Source organism: Epinephelus fuscoguttatus, linkage group LG5 (genome assembly GCF_011397635.1).
Source record: "Epinephelus fuscoguttatus linkage group LG5, E.fuscoguttatus.final_Chr_v1".
Taxonomy (NCBI): Eukaryota; Metazoa; Chordata; class Actinopteri; order Perciformes; family Serranidae; genus Epinephelus; species Epinephelus fuscoguttatus.
This window is the reverse complement of record NC_064756.1, coordinates 1,158,937-1,184,551: the sequence shown is the minus strand read 5'-3', so window position 1 is coordinate 1,184,551 and position 25,615 is coordinate 1,158,937. Positions and strand designations below refer to the sequence as shown.

Here is a 25,615-nt window from a genome sequence, read left to right as displayed (position 1 = left end):
GGAGTAACATTACAGTCTTGACTTAAGTTTAATCGTTGTTTTTTTGTTTTGAGTTTTTACCTTATTTTATTTACCTTCTCTTTATTCTATGGACTTTTAGTAATCTTTTTTGTTACTTAGTTCTTTTCTGTTTAGTTTGCTTTTGTTTTTGAAATAATTTTATTGTGTTATTGTTGTAATTTTCTAGTCTTTCAAAACTTTATGTTCAGTTTTTTGAGGTACCCTTTAAATTGTGTCTGTGTCATTCCAGTTTTGCCACGTGAAGCCCTTTGGGCTGCATGTTAGTATGAAAGGTGCTGTGTAAAGAGAGTTTAGTTGAGTGGTCCCAACAAATGCCAACATGTTCTTCTGCAGCTGGGCTGGAAACAATCACCATTTGAATAATTGTAGTGATTCTCAGTGAATCAAAAGATTCAAACCAATGTTTTAGTTGTTTTTTTTTTTATTTAGATCTTGTATTAATTACAATTAATAATGCATAGACAGAACATGCTTGTTGAGAGCTGTCAGTGAAATTGCACTCAGGGAATATACACATAAAGCATCTGATGGATTTGAAACAGACAGATGTTTAGATTATGTTTTGGAGAATTATACCTGAGTACAGAAATCAAAGAAGTGGCCTCCTTTTTCTCTGAGTGAGAAAAGAGTCTGTGGTTATTTGTGTTCACGGGAGATCACAGAGGTCTAACGGGATTGGTTACTGCTGACATTATGTCACTGACCTTTCCCAAAACAGCACAAACAACAAGCTTCAACTCATTTCATGTGAAATACAATGGTTTCAGCATTATGCCTCCATCATGTAACACGGCTCACTGTGGAATAATATTTGCATAAGGCCCAGACACTGGCGCTGAGTCATAGTTTAAAACATGAGGTTGAGGTTTGAGCTCTTGCTGACAGAGCAACGTTATCAGTAATGCTACCATTAATGATTTATGCTGATTTAGTTCCACAGTTGTTTTAATATATCAATTTCCATTCTGTTCTTTTCATGGTACAGAATTTGAGATTTATGATGTCAGGAGCCTAAATTTTCCCAAAGACGAGATTTTTAAATATGATGCGAATTTTGGTTAAATTCAGTCCGTACAGTACAGGGTTGAAGAGCGGCTGGCATGTGAGCCAGTATAATGATAAAAAGATGCGCAACATATCAGGTAAATGTTTCATATCAAATCTGCTTGACACTATTTCAAAGAAAGCCCCGAAAGAGAAGTTGAGCAGAGAGGCGAGGTGAGGTGTGCAGGTGCTGACGGCTTTCTGTCTCGTCTGTTTAGAACCAGAGAAACAAACTTTAAGGATCCTGATATAAGAATAAAATATTAAAATTACAACACAAATTGTTGCAGTTGTGTAAATCATCCCATAGATGTTATTGACTGTTGTGTCAGAGCAGGCCAGCTTCACAACAGAGTAGTTGTCACAGTACACTTTGTTAATGATGTTGCCACACAGCTGCAGAGAGGCACTCAATGATATCAAGACAATGACTGCAAGAAAAGGGTATAACCATGTTAGAGCGAAGAGTATGACGGTCCTGTTGTGGGTCATATGCATGTTATATTGTAGTGGACAACAGATAGCAAGATATCTGTCATAAGACATGACGGCTAAATTACAGATCTCCACATTTGCATACGTGTACAAACAGAAAATCTGCAGGAAACAAGCTGAAGCAGAGACAGTGTGAATGTCAGAGAGGATCTGAAGCAGCAGCAATGGAAACAACCCTGTACTACCATACAGTTCATTTACAAACAGGCTGCACAGAAACATGTACATAGGTTCATGTAAGCTTCTGTTCACACAGATAACCACAATCAGCAGGAGGTTGGAGCAAAGAATCAAAACATACAGAGACATGACGATCATGAAATATACGTACTCTAAAAGCCCGGAGTCAAAGTAGGGTGAGAATGTGAAATATGAAAACTTTGTAGAGTTCATCACAATCACTTTCTGTTGGTTCACAGAATGATTACAGTTTGCACAGTATGCAAACCATTTGTATCGACTGTTTGACTTCCTGTTATAGAATTTTAAACAAGGTTAAATGTGTAATTTAACTGTGAGCAGCATTAACAGAAAAACAGTGTTCAGTCTATCAGTACAGAAATTAGTTGTCATAAACACAAGTATTGTGAAGCTGCCATTGTCTCATTGAAAATCAACATAAAGCTCAGGTAAGAAATGACAGAGGTGACGTGTGAATTCATCTGCTGCTCTGCTGTGGTGAGACCGAGTCCCTCCTAACTGAGCTGAAAGCTCTGCTGCTGTTTCTTTTCAAACTGTTGACGACAGGAGACGCCCACAGCAGCAGGCTGACATCATGTTTACAGAGCACCCTGATTAAAAAATCTCATAGACAAACATCTCACAAATTAAACCTTATTTTAAAGTTTAGAAGCTGCTAAAGGTGACAAAGAGTTGGTTCTGCTGAAAAAGAATCTGAGAGCTTTTCTGAGTTGGTCAGTTGTGATGAAACAAATGTTCCCCGGAGCTCTGACGTTTACGTAGAAAAGATAAAGTAGCTACGCAGGGCCGAGATAATCTGTTTCAGGACAGCAGGCAAAAATGGGCTGCTGAGCATCCCCACAGCATGGAGCAAAGGTGCTCTGACATGTTCTCCCTGTGTCAGTGTGGGTTTCCTCCAGGTGCTCTGACATGTTCTCCCTGTGTCAGTGTGGGTTTCCTCCAGGTGCTCTGACATGTTCTCCCTGTGTCAGCGTGGGTTTCCTCCAGGTGCTCTGACATGTTCTTCCCGTGTCAGCGTGGGTTTCCTCCAGGTGCTCCGACATGTTCTCCCTGTGTCAGTGTGGGTTTCCTCCAGGTGCTCCCACATGTTCTCCCTGTGTCAGCGTGGGTTTCCTCCAGGTGCTCTGACATGTTCTCCCTGTGTCAGCGTGGGTTTCCTCCAGGTGCTCTGACATGTTCTCCCCGTGTCAGCGTGGGTTTCCTCCAGGTGCTCCAACATGTTCTCCCTGTGTCAGCGTGGGTTTCCTCCAGGTGCTCTGACATGTTCTCCCTGTGTCAGCGTGGGTTTCCTCCAGGTGCTCCGACATGTTCTCCCTGTGTCAGCGTGGGTTTCCTCCAGGTGCTCCAGCTTCCTCCCACAGAACCCTGCCTCTCACCCAGTGTCAGCTGCGACAGGCTCCAGCCCCCCCCCACAACCTCCAACGCGGTTAGCGGTTATGGAAAATGAATGAATGAACTATAATAATATATTCACTCACGGTGCAAAATGTCAATCACCACAACATTAACTGGAACCCACTAGAACTAGTGTGAAATACAGAAATATCAATCACTGTGTAATGGGTAACGTCCGTGATATACAACATTTAAACACAGTTTGTTCGGTTTATGGCCTTGAACACAAGGCATGCTGGGAAACTCCGCCCAATTAGCCCCAACATGCCACAATCTGATAAGTGCACAATAATAGTGTTGTTTATTTATGCTTTTTAGTCACAAGAATTGTTGACTTAACATGTTGACAAACGTGTTTGAAGTGAAGGTAATTTTGATCATGCGGGACATTTGTGAAGACTTTACATTAAACTGTAACATGGATGGATCAGGGTTTATGGTGTAGAAGTGGACTGATGCGATCAGATGCTGCTTGTAAAACTCAGAAGGTTGTCACTGTCTCCTGCACCCCCTTGTGCATGTGTGTAACGATTGTGCGTTGTATGCAGTGAGCATTAAAATCAGAGTTAGTGGTGTAGAGAGAAGAAATGTCACAAATCAGATTTACTGTTAATAAATTGTTAATGTTTGTTCTCTGCTCCAGTTTTAACGGCAATGTGTTCCACACTTTGTTGACTGACTTGTCCAACAAATGTTTGCATTTTTTCTTGAAGTATTCAGGATTAAATCAAAATTCTGACTCAAAGTTTCTCCTAAAATCCGCTCAGTAGTTTGTTTATCCTGCTTGAGGTCATCTGCAGATTCTGTTTGGGCCTGGTCATAAACATCTTGAAAGCAGTAAAATTCGCTGTGAATGGTCTCGTGTTGATTTCATAGAAAGTGTTGCCAGATTTTTGCTGATTTTAATTTCCTGCCTTGTTTGAAAAAAGCTGCTGTTTTTAATAAATGTAAAACACTATTTCATCTTTTGTGAAGATGTACCTTTTATACACACTCAACAAATTACAAACTTAAACATTTATCACTCAAAAATTCAAGGCTTTTGTCAGAGCATCAGTCTTTCCACATTGTTTTCATGTCATCGTAGCTGAGGGAATAAACTACACGGCTTTCAAAATGAGTATTTTACATTTTACCAAAGACAAGACTTTTACATACGATGCGGATTTTGGTGAGATTCAGTCCATACATTAAAGGGTTGAAGAGCGGCTGGCAAGTGAGAAAATACAAAGATAAAAAAATACGTACTATAATTGGTGTATGGCTCATATCACACCTGCTCTGCACCACTTCAAAAAAACAACCAAAGGAGAAGTTGAGCAGAGACAACAGGTGAGGTGTGCAGGTGCTGGCGGCTTTCTGTCTCGTCTGTTTAGAACCAGAAAAACAAACTTTAAGAATCTTCATGTACGTGTAAAATATCACTGTTGCAAGACCAGCTAATATAGTGAAAGTGTAAATGAGTCCATAGATGTTATTGACGGTCGTGTCAGAGCAGGCGAGTTTCACAACGGAGTAGTTGTCACAGAACAGTCTGTCAATTAAGTTGCCACACAGCTGTAAGGAGGCGTTTAGGGAAATCATGACAACAATTGCAAGAAGAGGGAATAACCACGTTACAGCAATAAGAAAGGTGATCTTATTAGCCGTCATCCGTGTGTTATACTGCAGAGGACAGCAGATAGCAAGATATCTGTCATAAGACATGACGGCTAAGTTATAAAATTGTACATTTGCATACGTGTACAGACAGAAAATCTGCAGGTAACAGAATGAAGCAGAGACAGTGTGAATTTCAGAGAGGATCTGGAGCAGCAGGAATGGAAACAACCCTGTACTACCATACAGTTCATTTACAAACAGGCTGCACAGAAACATGTACATAGGTTCATGTAAGCTTCTGTTCACACAGATAACCACAATCAGCAGGAGGTTGGAGCAAAGAATCAAAAACATATAGAGACATTATGATCACGAAAACAAAGTATTTCAGAAGCCCGAGTTCAAAGTAGGCACCAAAAGTGAAATATGAAACCTGTGACGAGTTGATCATGACCGTCCAACAAGTCAAGTTTGCACAGGATGAAGGATTCACAGTCTTATGTTGTGTGGAGGAGATCTGCAGAAATCAAGCTGGTTTAAAATTCTGGACTCACTGCATCAACACACACACACACACACACACACACACACACACACACACACACACACACACACACACACACACACACACCATTTCCCTGATTCAAAGTCAGTAAAAATTCCGGGTTACAAATTACAGAGGAGTTCCTGACACAGTGTGAGTCAGTCCTGCTGTGACTGAGACCAAACTCTGCCTCTGCTTCTTTTAACATCTTCAAGTCAGATTACATCAGCAGGCGGACCTCATCCCCACTGGACTCACCTAACTGAAGACACAGCAGTGACTCTACAGGAAGATTCAACATTAATTCATTTGTCCCTGCAGGGACATTTGTCTTGGACACAAATCATCAGCTGTTTATTTAAACAGAAAAGCTGCGATATGATTCGATTCACAAAAAGTGATAACCACAGACACCGTCATCCAAAATATGACCCAACAACTTGTTTTTACAAGCAGTTCTTAGCCCTACTTACTTCTTTCTTGTTTTTGTTCAGTGGAGAGATCTACAGTAGGTTTAAATTTGAAAACTTTGAGGAGTTCATCACAATCACTGTCTGTTGCTTCACAGCAGCAGACTGACCTCCTCATCACAGAACCAACTGCCACACAATGGACCTGGAGCCTCGGGCCCCTGAAGGACAGTCTTGTACTAAAAGAAATCAGAAATATATTTTAATGCTAAAATATCTGGTTGTGTTGAGGTTCATCACGTTTTAGCAAAGAATGGAATTACAACTCTCCCAGCTACATCTGCTTTTTAACTGAAGACATTGTTAGAGTGATGATTCGTGATCCATTGGGAGAACAACTCAACCATCAGTGACCTGAATGTTAGATTGGAAAAAAAACATACAGGAAGAATACACAGTGATAAAAGAGAAAGCTTATGTTGCTGCTTAAAGGCCAGAGTGTTCTTAAAGCTATTTCTTGAAATTGTTTCGTACAAAGTGTTGTCCAACCATGTCTACAGAAAGTGTCTATAGCCAGTCAGTCTGACCACACTCAAGGCTGAGGTGCAGTTATACCAAAATAGCGGTGTGCATGGATGAAGCAGCCATTTTGAGTTAAGGTGTTAAATGTTACTTTAAATGTTATGGTCTTTGAACACTCACTCACACACACTTGTCATCTGAAATTGTCGTATACATAAAAATAAACACACCCTCACATTGCATCAGTCGCGTTTAGACACTGACTTCGAAACCTTCACCCATCATTTAAGCTTTTTGAACAGGTTTGATTTTCAGTGTTTTGTAGCATTTAGAGAGTCGATTGACCAAGAAGCGGTGAAGAAAATGTGGCTGTGGGACACATCCACAACGAGAGAGGAACAGGTTGCATGCCATCCTTTCATACCTCTGATAGCAGGTCAGTTAGCAATATTCAAGGGGATGATGATGTGAGGAAGAGGACGGCACATTGGGAACACTTTCCCCTCCATCCATGACTGTTATTAAATCACTGCTCTTTGCAGATGATGTGGTTCTGTTGGCTTCTTCACACTGTGACCTCCAGCATGACCTGGGGCAGTTTGCAGCTGAGTGTGACGCAGTCCAGATGAGACTCAGCATCTCTAAATCTGAGGGCATTTTTCTCTGCCAGAACACTGTGGATCGTTCCTTCTGGGTTGGGAGAGAGTTACTGCCCCGGGGGAAAGAGTTCAAGTATCTATCTTGTTCATGAGTGAGATTAAAATGGAGAAATGCAATGGACTGGTGGTTTGGTGTGCTGTCAGCAGTGTTGCAGGTGTTGTACAAGACTGTTGTGGTAAAAAGGGAGCTGAGGCAGAAAGCAAAGCTCTCAGTTTACCCGTCCATCTATGTCGCAACCCTCACCTATGGTCATGAGTGTGACTGAAAGAATGAGATCGCGGATACAATCATCTGAAATGAGTTTCCAGAGCAGACCCAGAACACAGTGGAGGAATTATATATCTCATCTGGTCTGGGAACGCCTGGGAATCCTCCAGGAGAGGTGGATGGATGCACAAACGGTGCCTTCAGGATCATAGATCCTCCAGATTCAGCAGCTTCCTCCACCAGTTTTACCTCTTGTACCTTACTTCATACATACCATATAAGGGACAGCTGTGGCCCAGAGGTTGAGCGAGTCGTCCATGAATCGGAAGATTGGCGGTTTCGATCTCCGGCTCCTCTAGTGCGCAAGCTGGGCGTGATACTGAATCCCAAATTACTCCTGATGGCTGTTCCACTAGAGTGTAAGTGCGTGCGAATGGTTACTGAGTAGCAGGTGGTAGCCTCGGCCACCAGTGTGTGCATGTGTGTGTGAATGGGTGAATGTGACTCATAGTGTAAATACGCTTTGACTGGTCAGAAGACTAGAAAGGAGCTATACAAGAGCAGGCCATTTACCTTTTACCATATATACTCCTGTATATATCCTCAGTGAGCCCCGAACTGCTGCTACTGCGCTGCTTACAACCCTGATTCCAAATCATTTGGGACGCCGTATGAAATATGAATAAAGACATAATGCAATGATCAAACTGATGAACTTTATTGTTCTTTGTAAATCACTCATTCTGCAGCAGGTTGTGCTAAAGTTGTGACATCATCACCTTTGCTTTGACCAACGCTCAGTCAGTGTTTGGGAACTGAGGACACTAACTGTTGAAGTTTATCCGACTTCAGTGTCTCAACAGTCCCATGATGCACCTCTCTGGGGTCGATGCTTCATCATGTCCCACACATGTTCAGTGGGAGACAGGTGTGGACTGTAGGCAGGTCAGTCTGGCACCTGCACTCTGTCACTACGGAGACACGCTGTTGGAACACGTCACAATGTGTCTCAGTGTCTCACTGGAATAAGACGGGACGTCCCTGAAAGAGACGGCATCTGGATGGCAGCATATGTTGCTCCAAAACCTGTATGTATCTTTCAGCATTCATGGAGCCATCACAGATGTGAAGTTACTCATGATGCACCTCTCCATCCCATCACAGCTGCTGGCTTTGAACCTTGAGCTGGTAACAATCTGGATGGTCCCGGAGGACAGGACGTCCATTATGGACTAGTCAGACTGCTTTGCATCAGTCCATCTCAGGTGAGCCCAGAGAAGTGGGCGGAGCTGTTTCTGGATGTTGTTGATTTCCAACATCATCCTCACTGTGACCTCGTCACATGTCCACGTTTGGTCATGGACTTTCCACGTCCACATATGACGTCCAAGGTACCCTGGGTGTGTTGGTTGTTGACGTTCTGGGACGCCGTGTCAACTTCAGCCTGTTACATGTATTGTCTGTTTTCAAAATACACTTCTGTTTTCACAGGAAATTTCCGTCGGCACAACACCACAAATTGACGTCTTTTTTCTGTCAACAACAAACACACGTAGTTAGATTTAGGAAAAAAGAACAGGGTTTGGCTTTAGAATCTTACAGGATGCAAACACCACTCTCTCAGGTGAAAGTCAGTATTTGTTTGACTCATCCACCACCCCTCCTGCCTACTCCACCTGGACTTTCCCAGCCTTAACTTTCTTCCTTGTCCTTCTGCGTTCCCTCCTGAGGGCACCAGACACCATTAAACTATAACGGCAACCAGCTGCGTATCATGCCAGTGTTAAAGGATGCCTTTTTTGTTGGTTTATGACGCTGCAAGTCACTGCCCAAACACTGCTTTTTGACGACTTCAGAGTGAGACCTGGCTCTGATATCTGTTGTTTCAAGGTAGAGTCTGAACTGTCATTGGTAGATGCAGCCATGTGTTCACTGACAGTGGTTTCCAAAGCGTTCCTGGGCCCATGTGATAATATCCTTTATACAGTTAAGTTGGTTTTTACTGCAGTGCAGTCTGAGGGGTCAAAGGTCACCAACATTCAGCCTAGTCCCTTACATGCAAAAATTTGTGCAGATTCTCTGAAACTTTTGATGATATTATGGGTTGTAGATGTGAAATCACTAAATTCTTTGCACATGCACGTTGAGGCTCATTCTTAAACTGTTGGACTGTTTGTCCTCACAGTTTTTTACTAAGTGTTCATCCCAGCCTGTGAACAGCTGAGCCTTTGGAGGATGCTCCTTTCACCCAGTCATAATAATCTGTTACCAGTTAACTTGTTCACCTGTGGAAGGTTTCAGACAGGAGTTTTTTTTTTTTCTCAGTCTTTTGTTGCTGCTGTCCCTGTAAAGACTGACATACGCAGGGACTCAAAAGCAGACTCATGCACAGTGGAAAACACAAACTTGTCCTTTTAATCTTGCCAAAGTCGGTACACAGGAGGTCAAACAGCGGAGGCAAAGGTACAGAGACGGCAGGCAAAAAGCAGGGTCAAAAAAGGGTAGCTATTGGTCAAAAAACACTGAAGACTCACAAGGAAAAAACGCTGGAACGCTGTCACAAAGAAACAAGACGAACTGGCACAGAGGGGAGAAAACAAGCAGGCTAAATACTCTACAGGGAGGGGAGACAATGAGACACAGGTGCAACACATTAGGGGCGGGGCAGGTAATCACACAGGTGGGAAAACACGAGGGCAGGAAGTGAAGGACCTGAAATGAGACAACAGGTGAGTATCAAAATAAAACAACAAAGATAAATGTGAGAAACAAAAAGTAACTTAACTAACAAGACGAGGTGTGACAGTCCCAACTTTATTATAACGTGTTGCAGACTGAGTGTATACTTACAAAATGAAAAACAAAGTTTATCAGTTTGAACTTTGAATATCTTGACATTGTGCTGTGTTCAGTTGAGTATTGGTCAAACAGGAGCTGTAAATAACTGCAATCTGTCGTTATCTACATTTTATACAGCATCTCAACTTTTTAGAATCAGGGTTGTAGACTTCAGTTATTAAATACTTTCATTAACACTTTGATGATACTTTCATTTATATCAGTACTTTTATATTCTCTTATTACAGTCTTGTAAAGATGTTCTGTGTATTGCACTTCATGTTTGTTCCTGTTGTCGTAACTTGTTTGCACCTTCGCCTGAATGTTTGCCTTTCCCTCTCAGACTGTTGCGTCAGTCTTTGTTTTGAATCACATCTCGTGTCCCCCTCTGTACCATACTGTGCTGGATACAAATAGATGACAAGGAAGCTCTCTTATCTCTCAGGTGATCATTAAAATGAAAAATGAGAGCAGAAACTTTTCTTTTCTCTGAGTTGTTCCTGGTGGTGCTTTCACTGGTTTATAGTTGAAATACTCAGTTTATGTGTATTTTGGACCAGCTGAAGAAGTGTTGCACAAACTGTGAGGTCACATAAAAACATTCTCCAGACTCACCAAACTATTGTTAACTTATCTTTAATCACATTTTTGGAATCACAGTACAAGCATTTTTTATAAGTTAATATAGAACTTTATATTAATTTCTGATTAACATGTACAAGACACACAGCAGTCGTACATATGACACACAAATCTGTCACCAAAGAACAACCATAATTTCTTTTCGTTTTGTCTCTCCAGCAAGTGATGATTCAAATTAATAATAGTCATAATCATCGTGATAACACAGATGAGAACATATTAATATGTAAAAAAACCCAAAACAATTAAAACCATATACAAAGCAAATTGTTTTTAATATAATGTTTTAGTGTACTCTATTTTATGACCATTTTAACTAATGTAAAGTTTCTCTATGTACTGTGAAAAGTGCTCTATAAATAAAATGTATTATTATTGATATATATGCGCATGTATACAGAAACAATATATAAATAATCTAATTATAAAAATCAACATAATCAATTCTAAATAAATATATGAATAAATAAACAATAGAATAGTGATCCCCGTAGCACTGAGAGAAGAGAAATGGTAAATAAATGGTTCACACTTTATAAACTGTCACTGCTGTTATTTGTTAAAGCAACACTTTCCTCCAGATTGTGAAGGTTATTTGATTTGATGAAATATTTGACTTTTAACATTAACAGTTTAGCTTTTACCAAAAACAAGACTTTTACATATGATGCGAATTTTGGTCAGATTCAGTCCGTACATCACAGGGTTAAAGAGCGGCTGACATGTGAGCCAGTATAATGACAAAAAGATGCGCAGAATATTTGGCACACTGCTCATATCAAACCTGTTTTGCATTATTTCAAAGAAAGCCCCGAAGGAGAAGTTGAGCAGAGAGGCGAGGTGAGGTGTGCAGGTGCTGAGAGCTTTCTGTCTCGTCTGTTTAGAGCCAGAGAAACAGACGTAGAGGATCTTCATGTACATGTAACAGATTAAAGTTACAAGAGCAAGTTTTGAGATATACACGTAAATCAGTCCAAAGATGTTATTGACTGTTGTGTCAGAGCAGGCCAGTTTCACAATAGAGTAGTTGTCACAGTACACTTTGTTAATGATGTTCCCACACAGCTGTAAAGAGGCACTCAACATTATCGCCACAAGGACCACAAGAAAAGGGGGTAACCATATCACAGCAATGAGAATGGCTATTTTGTCAGAAGTCATCCGTGTGTTATACTGAAGAGGGAAACAGATAGCGAGGCACCTGTCGTAGGACATGACAGCTAAATTAAAAAACTGTACATTGGCATACGTGTACACACAGAAAATCTGCAGGAGACAAGCTGAAGCAGAAACAGTGTGAATGTCAGAGAGGATCTGAAGCAGCAGCAATGGAAACAACCCTGTACTACCATACAGTTCATTTACAAACAGGCTGCACAGAAACATGTACATAGGTTCATGTAAGCTTCTGTTCACACAGATAACCACAATCAGCAGGAGGTTGGAGCAAAGAATCAACATGTATAACAACATAACAATTAGAAAGAAGACGTATTTAAAAATCCCGGCTTCAAAGTAGGCAGCAAGTGTGAAATATGAAACATGTGTAGCGTTAATCATGATCCTCTGGGTTATTTCAGACAAACTAGTTGCAGGATGGTGTGGTGCAAATTTTGTGTGGATTTATAACAGTTTAAATGTCAAAGCTGTGCTTGTTTAACAACAAAAAAACAGTATTCGGGATTTATTCCTATAAAATCAAATGTGACAGATTCAACAGTCTCACCAGTCGAGTAATGCTGAGGTTAGAAATGACACACAGTTAAAGACACTGTGTAATCATCTGTCCTGCTGCAGTCAGACTGTCAGCCCCTCCTACCTGGAGTGAAAGACTCATTCTGCTTCTTTTAAAGTTTATAAGTCAATGGACGCCCACTGCAGCGATCTGATCTCATCATCAAAGGACACATCTCACTGAGAGGGGAAAAAAGTAAAAACATTTCAGACCAAATATTGATTCCAGTTTTGTGAAACATGTCAATACAGAATACGATTGCAGAGCTCCTCACCACCATCAGAACAACTAAACACTAATATCTGTTGGCTGATCATCCCATCAGTAACATTTAATATTATCCAATTATCTGTGACGAGCAGCCATAAAGCTGTTGAACTCATGGTTACACTAAGACACTTGATATTGAATCTTCCTTTCGTTTGTCACACTTCTTTTTAGATGCAGTATTTAAATGCCGTTAAATGTAGCCCATTGTTCAAGTTGTTGAAATCAGGCAGTTGGTCAGTGACTTCCAGCATCAGCCACCAACAAAAAAGCAGCCCTTTCACATTGGTATGATACACAGCTGGTCGCTGTTATTGTTTAACAGTGCCTGGTGGTTTCAGGAGGTAACATGGCGGAGGGTATTACAATCTCAGTCCAAACTTGTTGAAATCAGGTGCTAAGGCAGTGACTTTCAGAAACCAGCAGAAAAAAGCATTCTTTAATGTTGGCATGATAAGCAGCCAGTTGCCGTTGTAGTTTAATGGCAACTTGCTACATCAGGGGGTAACGCAGCATGACAAAGATGAAAGTTAAGATGGCGAAAGTCCGAGTGGGGGAGGGTGAGAGGGGTGGTGGATAGTTCCAACAAACACCGACTTTCATCTGGAAGGTCGGTGTTCACTTCCTGTAAGACTGAAAAGCCAAACCCTGTTCTTTTTTCCTAAACCCAGGAAAAAAATGTCAATTGTGTTGTTGTACCATCGTAGTGCTTTTATTTTGAAAGAGACTGTATCAAACTGTACACTTCCTGTGAAAACAGAAGTGTATTTTGAAAACAGACAATGCATGTAACAGGCTGAAGTTGACACGGCGTCCCAGAACGTCAACAACCAACACACCCAGGGTACCTTGGCTCCACTCCGGCATTCCCGACTCAGCACTACAGCTGGAGGGGTTTTCCTTCCACTGAGCAGATCGCACCATAGTCGGGGAAACAGTGAGGTGGCGGCCTCGGCTGTTACGTCAACCTAAGGTGGCGTACTGACATGAGAACATTACATCAGTCATGCTCCTGAGCTAGAGACCCTCGCCATCCAATGCAGACCTTTGTACTTGCCAAGGGAATTCGCCTCAATCGTCATTGTGGCAGTATACATCCCTCCGGAGGCCGTGGACAAATCGGCACTACAGCAGTTGGCTGCACGGATTACAGACTTGGAAAACGTACACCCAGATTCCATCCTTCTCGTGATGGGAGACTTCAACCACGTCGACCTGAGGAAGTCGGCACCCAGGTACAAACAGCAAATACACGCTGCCACCAGGGGTGAAAGAACACTCGACCGGTGTTACTGTACAATCTCCCAGGCGTTTCACGCTCCTCTAGGCCAATCTGACCACTGCACGGTCTTTCTTATCCCCCAGCTTCGCCAGCAGCTAAAGACTGTTAAACGGACTGTCTGGCCTGTGAGGCGTTTTTCACCAGAGGCTGCTGACGAGCTAAGACACCACTGAAACCACTGGTTTTTCTGCTCTTAAAGAAGCATGTGATGGGGTAGACGAATACACTGATACACTATCCTCCTATATAAACTTTTCTCAGGAGATGTCTATCCCATCAGAAATAGTGTCTGTGTTTGGCAACAGAAAACCTTGGTTTAACAAAGAGGCTAAAAGCCTCCAGGCCTCCAAAAACAAAGACACAGATCTCTACAAGACTGCCAGCTATGAATTTGAACGGACAGCTAAAACAGCTAAGGCTAGATACAGAGAGAGCCTGGAGGATAAACTGAAAGCTGGGGATGTTAGGGGGTCTGGCAGGGCCTATTACAATCACTGGGTCCAAGACCAATAAAAGCAGTTGGTCCAGGATGTAGATCCCCTACTCCCTGATAAATTGAATAAATTTTATTGTCACTTTGATGTACAGTCAGGTGATCGACTGAGAGAAGTTGACAGTGTGGGGCCTCTAACCCCTCCTTTCACAGTTGAGGAGCACCAGGTTAAAGCTCTCCTATGTAAACAAAGGTCAGGAAAGCTGCAGGGCCAGACAATGTGTTTACTTTTACCTTGAAACATTGTGCCGATCAACTTGCCCCTGTTTTTACTGACCTGCGTAATTCGTTTCTGAGCACACTTAAAATCCCAGCACTGTATAAATCTGCTACAGTCATTCCTGTGCCCAAAAAGTCCAACCCTTCTTGCCCGAATGATTACAGACCTGTTGCTCTGACCTCTGTTATAATGAAGGTGTTTGATCGACTTGTATGTGACCACTTGTCTAGCATTATAAAGCTAGATATGTATCAGTTCGCTTACCAACCCAACAGGTCTGTAGATGATGCTGTATCCATGTGTTTCCACACGATCCTGCAGCACTTAGAGGCCTCTGCCACTTACGCCAGAATTCTTTTTATTGATTTTAGTTCAGGATTTGATACAATTGTGCCTTTTAAATTGTTTGAAGAACTTAGAGTGTTAGGTATTGATGAGTCTCTGTGCTATTTGATTCTAGACTTCCTTTCAGACAGAGAACAGGTGGTTGAAATTGGTAACCTGCTCTCTAGGACTCTTAACACCGGGGCCCCCAGGGCTGTGTTCTCTCTGCTTTTCTTTACCTTGTATACACAAATGACTGTTTCCCACTCTGAATGAATGTTTTAAATATGCAGATGATACAACAGTAGTGGGCTTAATTAAGAACAATGACGAGTCAGCTTACAGAGCTGAGGTAGATAGCCTTGTCAACTGGTGTGAAGAGAATGACTTATTCCTAAACATCCCCAAAACAAAAGAAATGATCATAGACTTTCGGCATGGCCATGCAGCTCACCCTCCCCTGCTTATCAATGGTCAACAGCTGGAGCGAGTAAGTAATTCTAAATTCCGAGGAACGCCAGCAACATTATTGGTAAGGCCCACCAGAGGCTCCACTCACTGCATCAGCTAAGGAAGTTTGGGGTCTCCAGGGATTGGAAACTCAGCTTCTATAGAGCTACGGTTGAGTGTGTTCTCACCTTTTCAGTGACAGTGTGGTGTGGAAACACAACTGAGCATGACAAGGCACAGCTAGAAAGAGTGGTACGCACAGCACAGATTGTAGGCTGTGACCTTCCTTCTGTGGCTTCCTTATATGCCACACGCATTAAGCAAAAGAGGGATAAGGTGATGGGAGATCCCTCACATCCCGCTTTACTCTAGAGTATTAGGTGTAGGACATCTGGCTTTAGAAATAGCACATACCCTGAGGCTGTCCATCACCTCAACCCTAGCCCAAGTGCACTTTGTATTAGGAGGGCAATTTTTTTGCACTCCTCTAAGCACCTTGCACTACTAAGCACTTTTTTTCTGTACTTTAAAGCTACTTTTACTGCCCATTGTGTCTTTACTATTGTTTTTAAGTTTTTAAATGTATGGTTTTTGAGCTATTGTCCATTGTGTTTTTATTGTCTTTTAAGTAGTGCTGCATGATTTGATAAAAATGTGCGATTGTGATTTGAGTGGACAATATTGCGATTTGCGATTGTGATTACAATATAATAAATAAATGGTATCATGAGTCTTGTTGCTTCATTCAGTGTTTCCCTACATTATATCAGGGAGCACTGACCTGACAGAGTTATTGTTATGGACAGACAGTGTGTCAATGACCATCAACAGACTCAGCACAGTCAAACACACTGCTCACACAGCAGCGCAGCACGACACTGTACACACAACGGAGCGAGCTGTGTTGCGTTCAGGCGTTGTCACGTAAATGACAAATTCCAGCGCCATAGCACAACACAGCAGCATGTCAAGTGGGCCGAGCCCGAGCAAAATTGCTCAATTTTGAGCCCGATTACAACTGCGATTAGATTAATCGTGCAGCACTATTTTAAATTATATAGTTTTAGCCATTTGTGTGGTTTTATGTTTTTATCTTGTCACTCCTTGCCTGTATGAGCAATCTACACCAAGGCAATTTCCAATCAACCATGTGTGTTGAAATGGCAAATAAAGATCTATCTATCTATGTCTCTGTACTCTAGGTGGTCGTGTTCACACAGGCCTCACCACCTTCTAACTGAACTCTTGAGAGCATGTTTGTAGCAACACATTCTCACTCTGATCTCATCACATATCAACACTTGGACTTTCCACGTCCACATATGACGTCCAAGGTACCCTGGGTGTGTTGGTTGTTTATGTTCTAGGATGTCAACTTCAGCCTGTTACATGCATTGTCTGTTTTCAAAATACACTTCCTAATCCCTGAGAGGAATGGTGAATTTTAGGCAAGGTTGGCCTCAGTTCATCTCCTTTAGGTTGTTGTGCATATGAAATAGAATGTAGAGCCAAACCATGATGTCTTTTCTTAACCTAACCACATGCTGTTGTTGCTTAAAACTAACCACCTGCATTTGTTTCCTGGACCTACTCACGTGCTTTTGTCACCTAAACCTCACAATTTCATTTTGATCCCTGATCCTGACTAGGTGATGTTGTTACCTGAACCTAACAACGTGCTTCTGTTACCTAAACTTAACCATGTGCTTTTGTTATATTAACCTGTCAACGTGCTTCTGTGGCCTACACGTATCCACATTATTTTGTTACCTAAACCTAACCACTTGCTCTTTGTCTTGCCTTAATCTAGCCATGTGCTTTGTTGCTTATTCTATTCGTGGGTATAACATAATGCAGTCTTGATTTTCTGTTATCACCCTAGAGACTTAAGTTTCTCGATCGTTCATTCATAAGTAAAGTGAGAACTGCTTGTCCTTTAATATCACCCATTCAGTGGTGTTTTTTTGGTGTGGAGTCTCTGACTTGCAAGTCAAGAAATAAGAAGTAACATGTTACATTAAGGTACAGAAGATTTTGTTTTCTTCTCTAAGCTCTGTTCTGAAAATTGCAAACAGCAGTCCGTTCCCCAAGTTAGAAACTAAAGTCCCTGTGGTGATGAAGTGAGTGTGCTGCTGTGGGCATCCACTGACGTTAAGAGCAGTATAAGTTCCAGTTCAGTTTGGAGGGACTCACAGTCTCACCACATGACACTGAATGTAGGAATTCGCACAATGTCATAAACTGACTGTGGTTTTGTTATTTTTAATCTTAACACAATATGGATTTTAATGAAGGGAATGCATGATAACCTGTTTTGTGTCTTTACAGTGAATTCTGTTTGCGTGAGGAGGATCATGATGAACTCTACACAGGCTTCATATTTTACACTTGGTGCCTACTTTAACACCGGGGTACTGAAATACTTATACTTCATCATTGTGATGATTTTATACATGTTGATTCTTTGCTCCAACCTCCTGCTGATTGTGGTTATCTGTGTGAACAGAAGCTTACATGAACCTATGTACATGTTTCTGTGCAGCCTGTTTGTAAATGAACTGTATGGTAGTACAGGGTTGTTTCCATTGCTGCTGCTTCAGATCCTCTCTGACATTCACACTGTCTCTGCTTCAGCTTGTTTCCTGCAGATTTTCTGTGTGTATTCATATGCTTCTGTGGAATTTTTTAACTTAGCCATCATGTCTTATGACAGATATCTGGCCATCTGTTATCCTCTACAATATAAGACACGCATGACACATAACAAAATTGCAGTACTTATTGCTCTGATATGGTTTTATTGTTCTGTTGTATGTTTTCTTCCAATGTGCTTAAGTGTCCCTTTACAGCTGTGTGGGAACATCATTAACAAAGTGTACTGTGACAACTACTCCATCGTCAAACTGGCCTGCTCTGACACAACAGTCAATAACATTTATGGACTTATTGCCACTTTTGTCACAATCTCTTGTCCTGTATCTTTGATTCTTTACACTTACACAAAGATCTTTAAAGTCTGTTTTTCTGGTTCTAAACACACGAGACAGAAAGCCATCAGTACCTGCACACCTCACCTTGCCTCTCTGCTCAACTTTTCCTTTGGGGCTTTCTTTGAAGTGTATCAGACCAGGTTTAATATGAACAGTGTACCAAATATGGTGCGAATATTTTTATCCTTATACTGGCTCACATGCCAACCTCTCTTTAACCCTGTCGTGTACGGCCTGAATGTGTCCAGTATTCGTATCATATGTAAAAATCTGATTCATTTTAAAATGTAAACCACTAACATTCATCCCAGAGATTTGCTGATTTGAATCGTGTAAAATTACCTGTTGTGTACAAGTGAAAAAGTTTTTTTTTTCCTCCAAATACAAGCAACATTTAGAGTTATGAAACGTGACTTGCAGTATTTGACAGAAGAATGGAAAACAAAAGCCTTTGTTAATCAGCAGGACTTGTGTGTCAAGTACAGTTTGTGTCATACATTGATTTGTTACCTTTGAAAGTAAAAAGTTCTACAAAATAAATACTTCAAATGCCTTAAGTTTTCCTTTATTTCTTCCGGGCATTTTGGGAGCCAATAATGATAATAAATGATAGTAACTTTATTTGTATGGCTCTTATTAGAACAAGGTTACAAAGTGCTTCACAAAGTGCATTAAGATAAAATTGCAATAATTAAAATAATGTTAAGAGCAAAGAAAAATACTGTGCACAGAGACAAAAATAGAACAAAACAAAACAAAACAAACAAATTTACAAATCACAAAAGTACAAATCAGGTATAAAAGGAAAAGCTTTCCTACAGAAATATGTTTCAAACAATGATTTAAAAAAAGGTCATGAGCTAGTAAGCCTAATGTCTTCAGGCAGAGAATTCCAGAGCCTCAGGGCCTGGTTGGCAACAGCCTGATCAGCTTCAGTTACCAGCCTTGATCTAGGGGCGACTAGTGAAGGCAGACTTGAGGATCTCAGGTCACAACTTGGAGCGTATGCAGTCAGAAGCTCAGCTATACAACTGGGGGCTAAATCATGTTGAACTTTAAAAGTTATTAAATAATCTTAAAATCAATTCTGAAGTTGACTGGCAATCAGTGGAGGGAGGCTATGATCAGGGTGATATGCGACCTACGATTTTATCTTTGCTACTGAAGATTTACTGATGTAAACATGTAAACAATGTGTTACAGTAGTCGAGTTGTGAGAAAACAAAAGCACAAAGAAGCCTTTTTAGGTCAGGGAAAGACACAGCTGATTTAATGTTGATAATATTTCTTAGGTGGAAGTCGCAGGATTTAATGAGATTACAGACATGTGGTTCAAAGTTCAATTGAGAATCAATGTGATGCCTAAATTTCTCACTGTAGATTTTATATTGGTTGCTGGAGGACCAATAAAAGGTTGTCATTTGCTTGCTAGATGATCAGTTCCAAAGTTTATTCATTCTGTCTTGTCTGGGTTTGGCTGCAGAAAATTACAGGTCATCCATTTCTTAATAGCAGAGAAGCACTCACACAGCTAACATTATCTGGCTTAACGGACAGGTAGATGTGCATGTCATTGATGTAACAGTGGTAGGATACCTCACTGACATGACTGATGATGCGTCCTAAAGGATATAAGCTAAAAACAAAATAGGACCAAGAGTACGTCCCTGTGGCACTCCACAAATCACTGGAGCTGAAGATGAAACAAAATTACAAATGGAAACAAAAAAATATCTGAGAGATATGATTCAAACTATTTAAGAGCAGTTCCAGATATATCCACACACCAACTTTATTGACAGTGTTGAACGCAACACCGAGGTCATGAGGCAATAAAATAAAACATTCCCCAGCATCAGCACCCATCAGTAAATCATTTCAGTATTATGTTGTTTGCAATACGCAGATTGGAATTTATCAAGGATGTTATTATTGTTAACAAATAAGAGTTGAGTTAGTGCCACCTTTTCAAGAACTTCTGATAAGAAAGGCAGCTTAGAAATGGGCCTATAGTTCTGTGGAGGAGCTTTATCAAGGTTCAGCTTTTTTAATAAAGGCTGAAATACAAATACAACGGTGGGGATACACCAGTTACACTTGAATATATGAACCTGTGCAATGTGTTTCGGAGGACAGGTCCTGTCACCACATTATCTGTCATCTCATACCTTTGAGCTCCTGACAGATGACATTTATTACCTTGTTTAGAGCCGATGAGGGGACAGAGATGTTATATAGCCATCACACACTTACATACATTTGTGCATTATGGTTTTAAGATATTAGTTTTTAATTTTAGGAAGTCCTCCGGCAGACAAGGCCTATATCAGCCTAACTAGGGGCTGGTTCAAGATGAGCCTGAGCCAGCCCTGACTATAAGCTTTATCAAAGAGAAAAGTATTCAGTGTACTCTTAACTGTGGAGACAGTGTCTGCCTCTAGGACCAAAATTGAAAGATCGACCCTTTTTCCCATAGTTTAAGATATATCCTGAAATTTAGATTATTTTTGAAAAGCTTCACACATTTGTTTATACTTGGTGAGTGGAAGAAGGAGTAGTGGACCACCACCACCATTGATATTCTGGATGGGTTCAGGAGTCAGAGCCTTAGTTTTAGTCTAAAATTAGCTCGTTCCACCTTTGCTCATGACGAGCTGCAGATGGTTGGAGACCAACTATAGTGTGTGGTTTTTTTTAATGACAGTCTGGGACATGTCCAGCTGTGTTTGTTGCAACCAAACTGGGTATTTTATTATTATTATTATGTATTGTAATCCTATCCCCCTACCCTTAACCAAATCATGATGATTTTCCAACCCTAACCAAGTGTTGTTTGTGCATTAACAACCACAGCGTTAACCACAGTTCTCACAAGATAAAAAGAAATCTAAAGATATGTGAACATATGTGCTGTGAAGGAACGAAGGAATCTAACATATCAGTGATTTGCAGACAGTGCCAACATTAACTCTGGTTGTTAAATTGTCCTTTGTGTTTGCTATACAGGGTGAAAAATCAAAAATTGGAAACAACAGGCTCTCTGTAATGTTTAACTGTTTTGCTAACTTTAATTAAACATGAGCATCAATCAGTGGGATCTTTCCTAATGAGGCCATCCTTTTGCTGTGGGTGTCCTCTGTGTCCTCAAAAGTTTAAAAGAGGTTGAAGCAGAGTTTCAGTTCAGTTACGAGGGGTTCACAGTGTGACTGCAGCAGGTTAACAGGGAAATGTTCAAATGTACTCATCCAAAGTGTTATTTCTGACCACTTTAAAAAGTAAATGGTCTGTTTGGGGTTGTATTTTACAGTTTACTCTATGATAATGAATCTGTTCAGTGTAACTACGCAGACCTCTGTTTTTCTGTGTTTGATATTTCAGCTGCACATTGTGCCAAAATGCAAGTTTAAAGAAGTTTTCACAGGTCTTTAAGAGAATGCAATAATTTTTGCTCTATGCTCACACAATAGATGTAGTGATCCTAAGGATCAAAGAGAGGATCATGATAAACTCTACACAGGGTTTGTTTTTTACACTTGACGCCTACTTTGACACTGGACTGCTCAAATACTTATATTTCATAATTGTAATGTTTCTCTACATGTTGATTCTTTGCTCCAACCTCCTGCTGATTGTGGTTATCTGTGTGAACAGAAGCTTACATGAACCTATGTACATGTTTCTGTGCAGCCTGCTTGTAAATGAACTGTATGGTAGTACAGGGTTGTTTCCATTGCTGCTGGGTCAGATCCTCTCTGACATTCACACTGTCTCTGCTTCAGCTTGTTTCCTGCAGATTTATTGTGTACACGCTTATGGAGGTGTAGAATATTTAAACTTAGCCGTCATGTCTTATGACAGATATCTTGCTATCTGTTATCCTCTGCAGTATAACACACGTATGACATCTACCAAGATTATCATGTTGATCGCTGTATCATGGCTGCACCCTTTTTTTGCATGTGTTGTCATGATATTTATGACTTCCTCTTTACAGCTGTGTGGAAACATCATTAACAAAGTTTACTGTGATACCCACTCTGTAGTCAAGCTGGCATGCTTTGACACCAAAGTAAATAACATTTATGGACTCACTGCCACATTTGGGGCAATCTTTGGTGCTTTAATTTTAATTATTTACACTTACGTGAACATATTTAAAGTGTGTTTTTCTGGTTCTAAACAGACCAGACAGAAAGCTGTCAGTACCTGCACACCTCACCTTGCTTCCCTCCTGAACTTCTCTGTTGGAGCGAGCTTTGAAATATTACAGAGCAGGTTTAATATGAGCGGTGTGCCCAACATGTTGCGCATCTTTTTATCTTTATACTTTCTAACATGTGCTCCACTCTTCAATCCTTTAATGTATGGCCTGAATCTGTCCAAAATCCGTGTCACATGTAAAAATCTGATTGCAAATGTTCTCCGTCAAGGTTAAGTTGTCTAACAGATCAGCACGTTGTCTCTGATGTAACCAGACCTGTAGTATGCTTATTTAGACACGTTCATTTTATTGTAAGATTATATATACATATATATATATATATATATATATATATATATATATATATATTATATAAAAAATTCTGAAATGTTTTGCTTTTGATGTTCACAATCCCAATGATAAATCTGTACAGAAACAGATTAAGAAATGAGTGAAATGTATTTAAAAGCAGAATAGATTGTGATCAACAAACAACATGTGTAAGACATTTTGAATCAGAGTGATAGTCCTAAAGTAGGTATTGATCACTGTCCAGCCTTTAGTCAAAATCAATTATTTTAGATAATAATGATGCAAATGCTGCAGTTTGATACAGAAGTCAGAACTCCATCATAAATCAGTCAGACACACAGATCACAAGGTTATGAAATGCCTGAGAAGGACAGGTCTCTGTGGACTCATAATAATGTTTGGCAACCTTCTTTCACACAGAGATGGAGGAAGAGATGCACTGCAACAACTTAAATAACAATAACGACTATAACAACAATAATATAAATATGAAATATGATTATTAATAATAGTACAATGTGATTGTATAATTATAATATGAATAATACAACTACTAATAAAACACTTGATTTATATAGTACTATGAGTGGTATGTAAATATTCAGTGAGAAGTATTGCCTGATTAGGTGTCCATGATAATTTTTTAAAGAGCACCCTGCAGCTAATCAAAACTGAGTATTCACCGAGACCATGCTATAATATCTGATAGTATACATGTGTGACAATAGTCATATGTGTATAATAACAGTAGAAGTATGACTAATGACTAATGATAACAGCAGCAGCAGGAGGCATCTGGCAGGACCACGGCAGCAGCACAACCACACACGTCACACTATCCAGGCACCGCTGTGATATAAGTTAACCTGAGAGACAGTGGAGCACAAAGGCTCCGGAGAAGAAGCCGAGTTAGTGACATCCAGATTGGCCGAGTTAGCTAGATGCAGTAATAGGATGTGAATGTTAGCATAGAGGAGGAGAAAGGAGTTCAGTGTATCATATTAAGTCCCCCGGCAGACAAGGCCTATATCAGCCTAACTAGGGCCTGGTTCAAGATAAGCCTGAGCCAGCCCCCTACTATAAGAGCCAGCCCTAACTATACGAGTCAGCCCTGACTGTAAGAAGAATGTTAGTGACATGCAGTAATTGGATGTGAATGTTAGCAGATGAAGACAGGGAGAGGGAGAAAGGAGTTCAGTGTATCATATGAAACCCCCCAGCGGACGAGGCCTACATCAGCCTAACTAGGGGCTGGTTCAAGACTAGCCTGAACCAGCCCTGACTATAAGTTTTATCAAAGAGGAAAGTCTTCAGTGTACTCTTAACTGTGGAGACAGTGTCTGCCTCTTGGACAAAAACTGATCCAGAATATCAGTGGTGGTGGTGGTCCACTACTCCTTCTTGCATTCACCAAGTATAAACAAATGTGTGAAGGTTTTCAAAAAGAATCTAAATTTCAGGATATATCTTAAACTATGGAAAAAGGGTCGATCTTTCAATTTCGGTACTAGAGGCAGACACTGGGCTCTAGTTTTGCAGACCGGGCGAGGTGGGGGCACAGCGCACCTGCGCTTCGCCAACTGGGTGTGGCCAGGCGGATTTTGCAAGTTTGGCACACCGTGCGCCTGGTGCAGCTACTCCTCTTTCCCACCTCCATCACTCCTACCTGTGCAAGTCGGAAAGAGGGAGGAGGGGAGGCGTGGAGTGGGTTTTACACACATGACACCAATCAAATGAGCCCCTCTCCTCGCCCTTAACATGAAGGCGTAATGAGAGTTTACTCAATTCGCCATGGCAGAAGAGAGCAGCAGCGTCAGACGGCCAAACTTCTCCCAGGAGGAAACTGATGTTTTGGTCCGGGAGGTCCAAGCTCGCAGTGTCTGAATATACAGAACTGCGAGCAGACCTCCACGGGCTGATGGTGCAAAGGTAGCCTGGGAGGAGGTCACTACAATTGTAAATCAATGTTGTGTTTTTCTCGTGCGCGTGTGCTCTCTCTTTCTCTCTCGCAGTCTCACTCTGTTTCTTTTCTTTTGACTTTTCTAAGATGACAGATACTGAATATATACTCCCTATCTGATGCTGTGGCTGTTTGTGGTTGGCTGAGAGGGATGTGAACTCATTAGTTTGCAGCTGTGTTAATCAAATCAGGTTGGGTTTCCTTTACGCGTGCCAAACGTGCCAAACGGTGCCAAAACCCCTTTGATCTGACATCAGATGTGACGGGACAGTCGATATAGAGATACATTTATGTGCTGATTACAGATAGTTGCATTGAATAGTGTTTTTTGGGTATTTATTGCATTATTAATGTGCCTATATTCTGGAAACCTGCCTGTTAGGTTTTGGTAACGTGTGTGCACTGTCCGCCAGTCAGCCAAACTTCGGCTTACACCAGCTGCGCTCTGCCTGCGCTGACAGTAGACCTGGTTTCAGCTGGCGAGCTTTTAGCGCACCTTCGGCGAAGCCTTTTGGCACGAAACTGTCACCGTGCCAAGCTAGATCTGTCGACACCTCCCTCTGCTGCGCCGCCACACCCATCTCAGCGCACCTCGGTCTGCCAGACTACCAAACTGAGCGCGCCTCGGGTTGCACTGCTGGAAACTAGCTCTGCGCGGGGTTCGCCACTCTGCGCCGCGCTGGGAAACTGGAGCCCACTGTCTCTATAGTTGATTTTCTAACTCTAACCCAGTGTTTGTGCATAAACAACCACAACGTTCTCACAACAAAAAGAGAAATCTCAAGTTTGAACATATCAAT

The 25,615-nt window shown here is 41.1% G+C and overlaps 5 protein-coding genes and 1 pseudogene across 5 annotated transcripts in view; 3 read left to right on the top strand and 3 right to left on the bottom strand.

The window, feature by feature from the left end:
• LOC125888456 (olfactory receptor 52K1-like) overlaps positions 1-25,615 on the top strand; it is a 185,410-nt gene that overhangs the window by 75,501 nt on the left and 84,294 nt on the right. The gene's annotated exons all lie outside the window — the stretch shown is intronic.
• LOC125889559 (olfactory receptor 52E4-like) lies at positions 1,033-1,957 on the bottom strand. Its single transcript, XM_049577654.1, has one exon. It carries the CDS (start codon positions 1,951-1,953, stop codon positions 1,033-1,035), a length of 921 nt encoding a protein of 306 aa, XP_049433611.1. The 5' UTR covers positions 1,954-1,957.
• On the bottom strand, positions 4,282-5,209 carry LOC125889544 (olfactory receptor 49-like; annotated as a pseudogene).
• LOC125888472 (olfactory receptor 142-like) lies at positions 11,215-12,141 on the bottom strand. The gene has a single exon (XM_049575854.1). The coding sequence runs from the start codon at positions 12,139-12,141 to the stop codon at positions 11,215-11,217; it is 927 nt and encodes a 308-aa protein (XP_049431811.1).
• LOC125889543 (olfactory receptor 52D1-like) lies at positions 17,707-18,633 on the top strand. Its single transcript, XM_049577633.1, has one exon. The coding sequence runs from the start codon at positions 17,707-17,709 to the stop codon at positions 18,631-18,633; it is 927 nt and encodes a 308-aa protein (XP_049433590.1).
• On the top strand, positions 21,842-22,777 carry LOC125888471 (olfactory receptor 10A6-like). Its single transcript, XM_049575853.1, has one exon. It carries the CDS (start codon positions 21,842-21,844, stop codon positions 22,775-22,777), a length of 936 nt encoding a protein of 311 aa, XP_049431810.1.

Excerpts from the sequence above, each read along its gene's own strand:
- LOC125889559 (XM_049577654.1), bottom strand. The coding sequence starts at position 1,953 with ATGAACTCTACAAAGTTTTCATATTTCACATTCTCACCCTACTTTGAC.
- LOC125888472 (XM_049575854.1), bottom strand. The coding sequence starts at position 12,141 with ATGATTAACGCTACACATGTTTCATATTTCACACTTGCTGCCTACTTT.
- LOC125889543 (XM_049577633.1), top strand. The coding sequence starts at position 17,707 with ATGATGAACTCTACACAGGCTTCATATTTTACACTTGGTGCCTACTTT.
- LOC125888471 (XM_049575853.1), top strand. The coding sequence starts at position 21,842 with ATGATAAACTCTACACAGGGTTTGTTTTTTACACTTGACGCCTACTTT.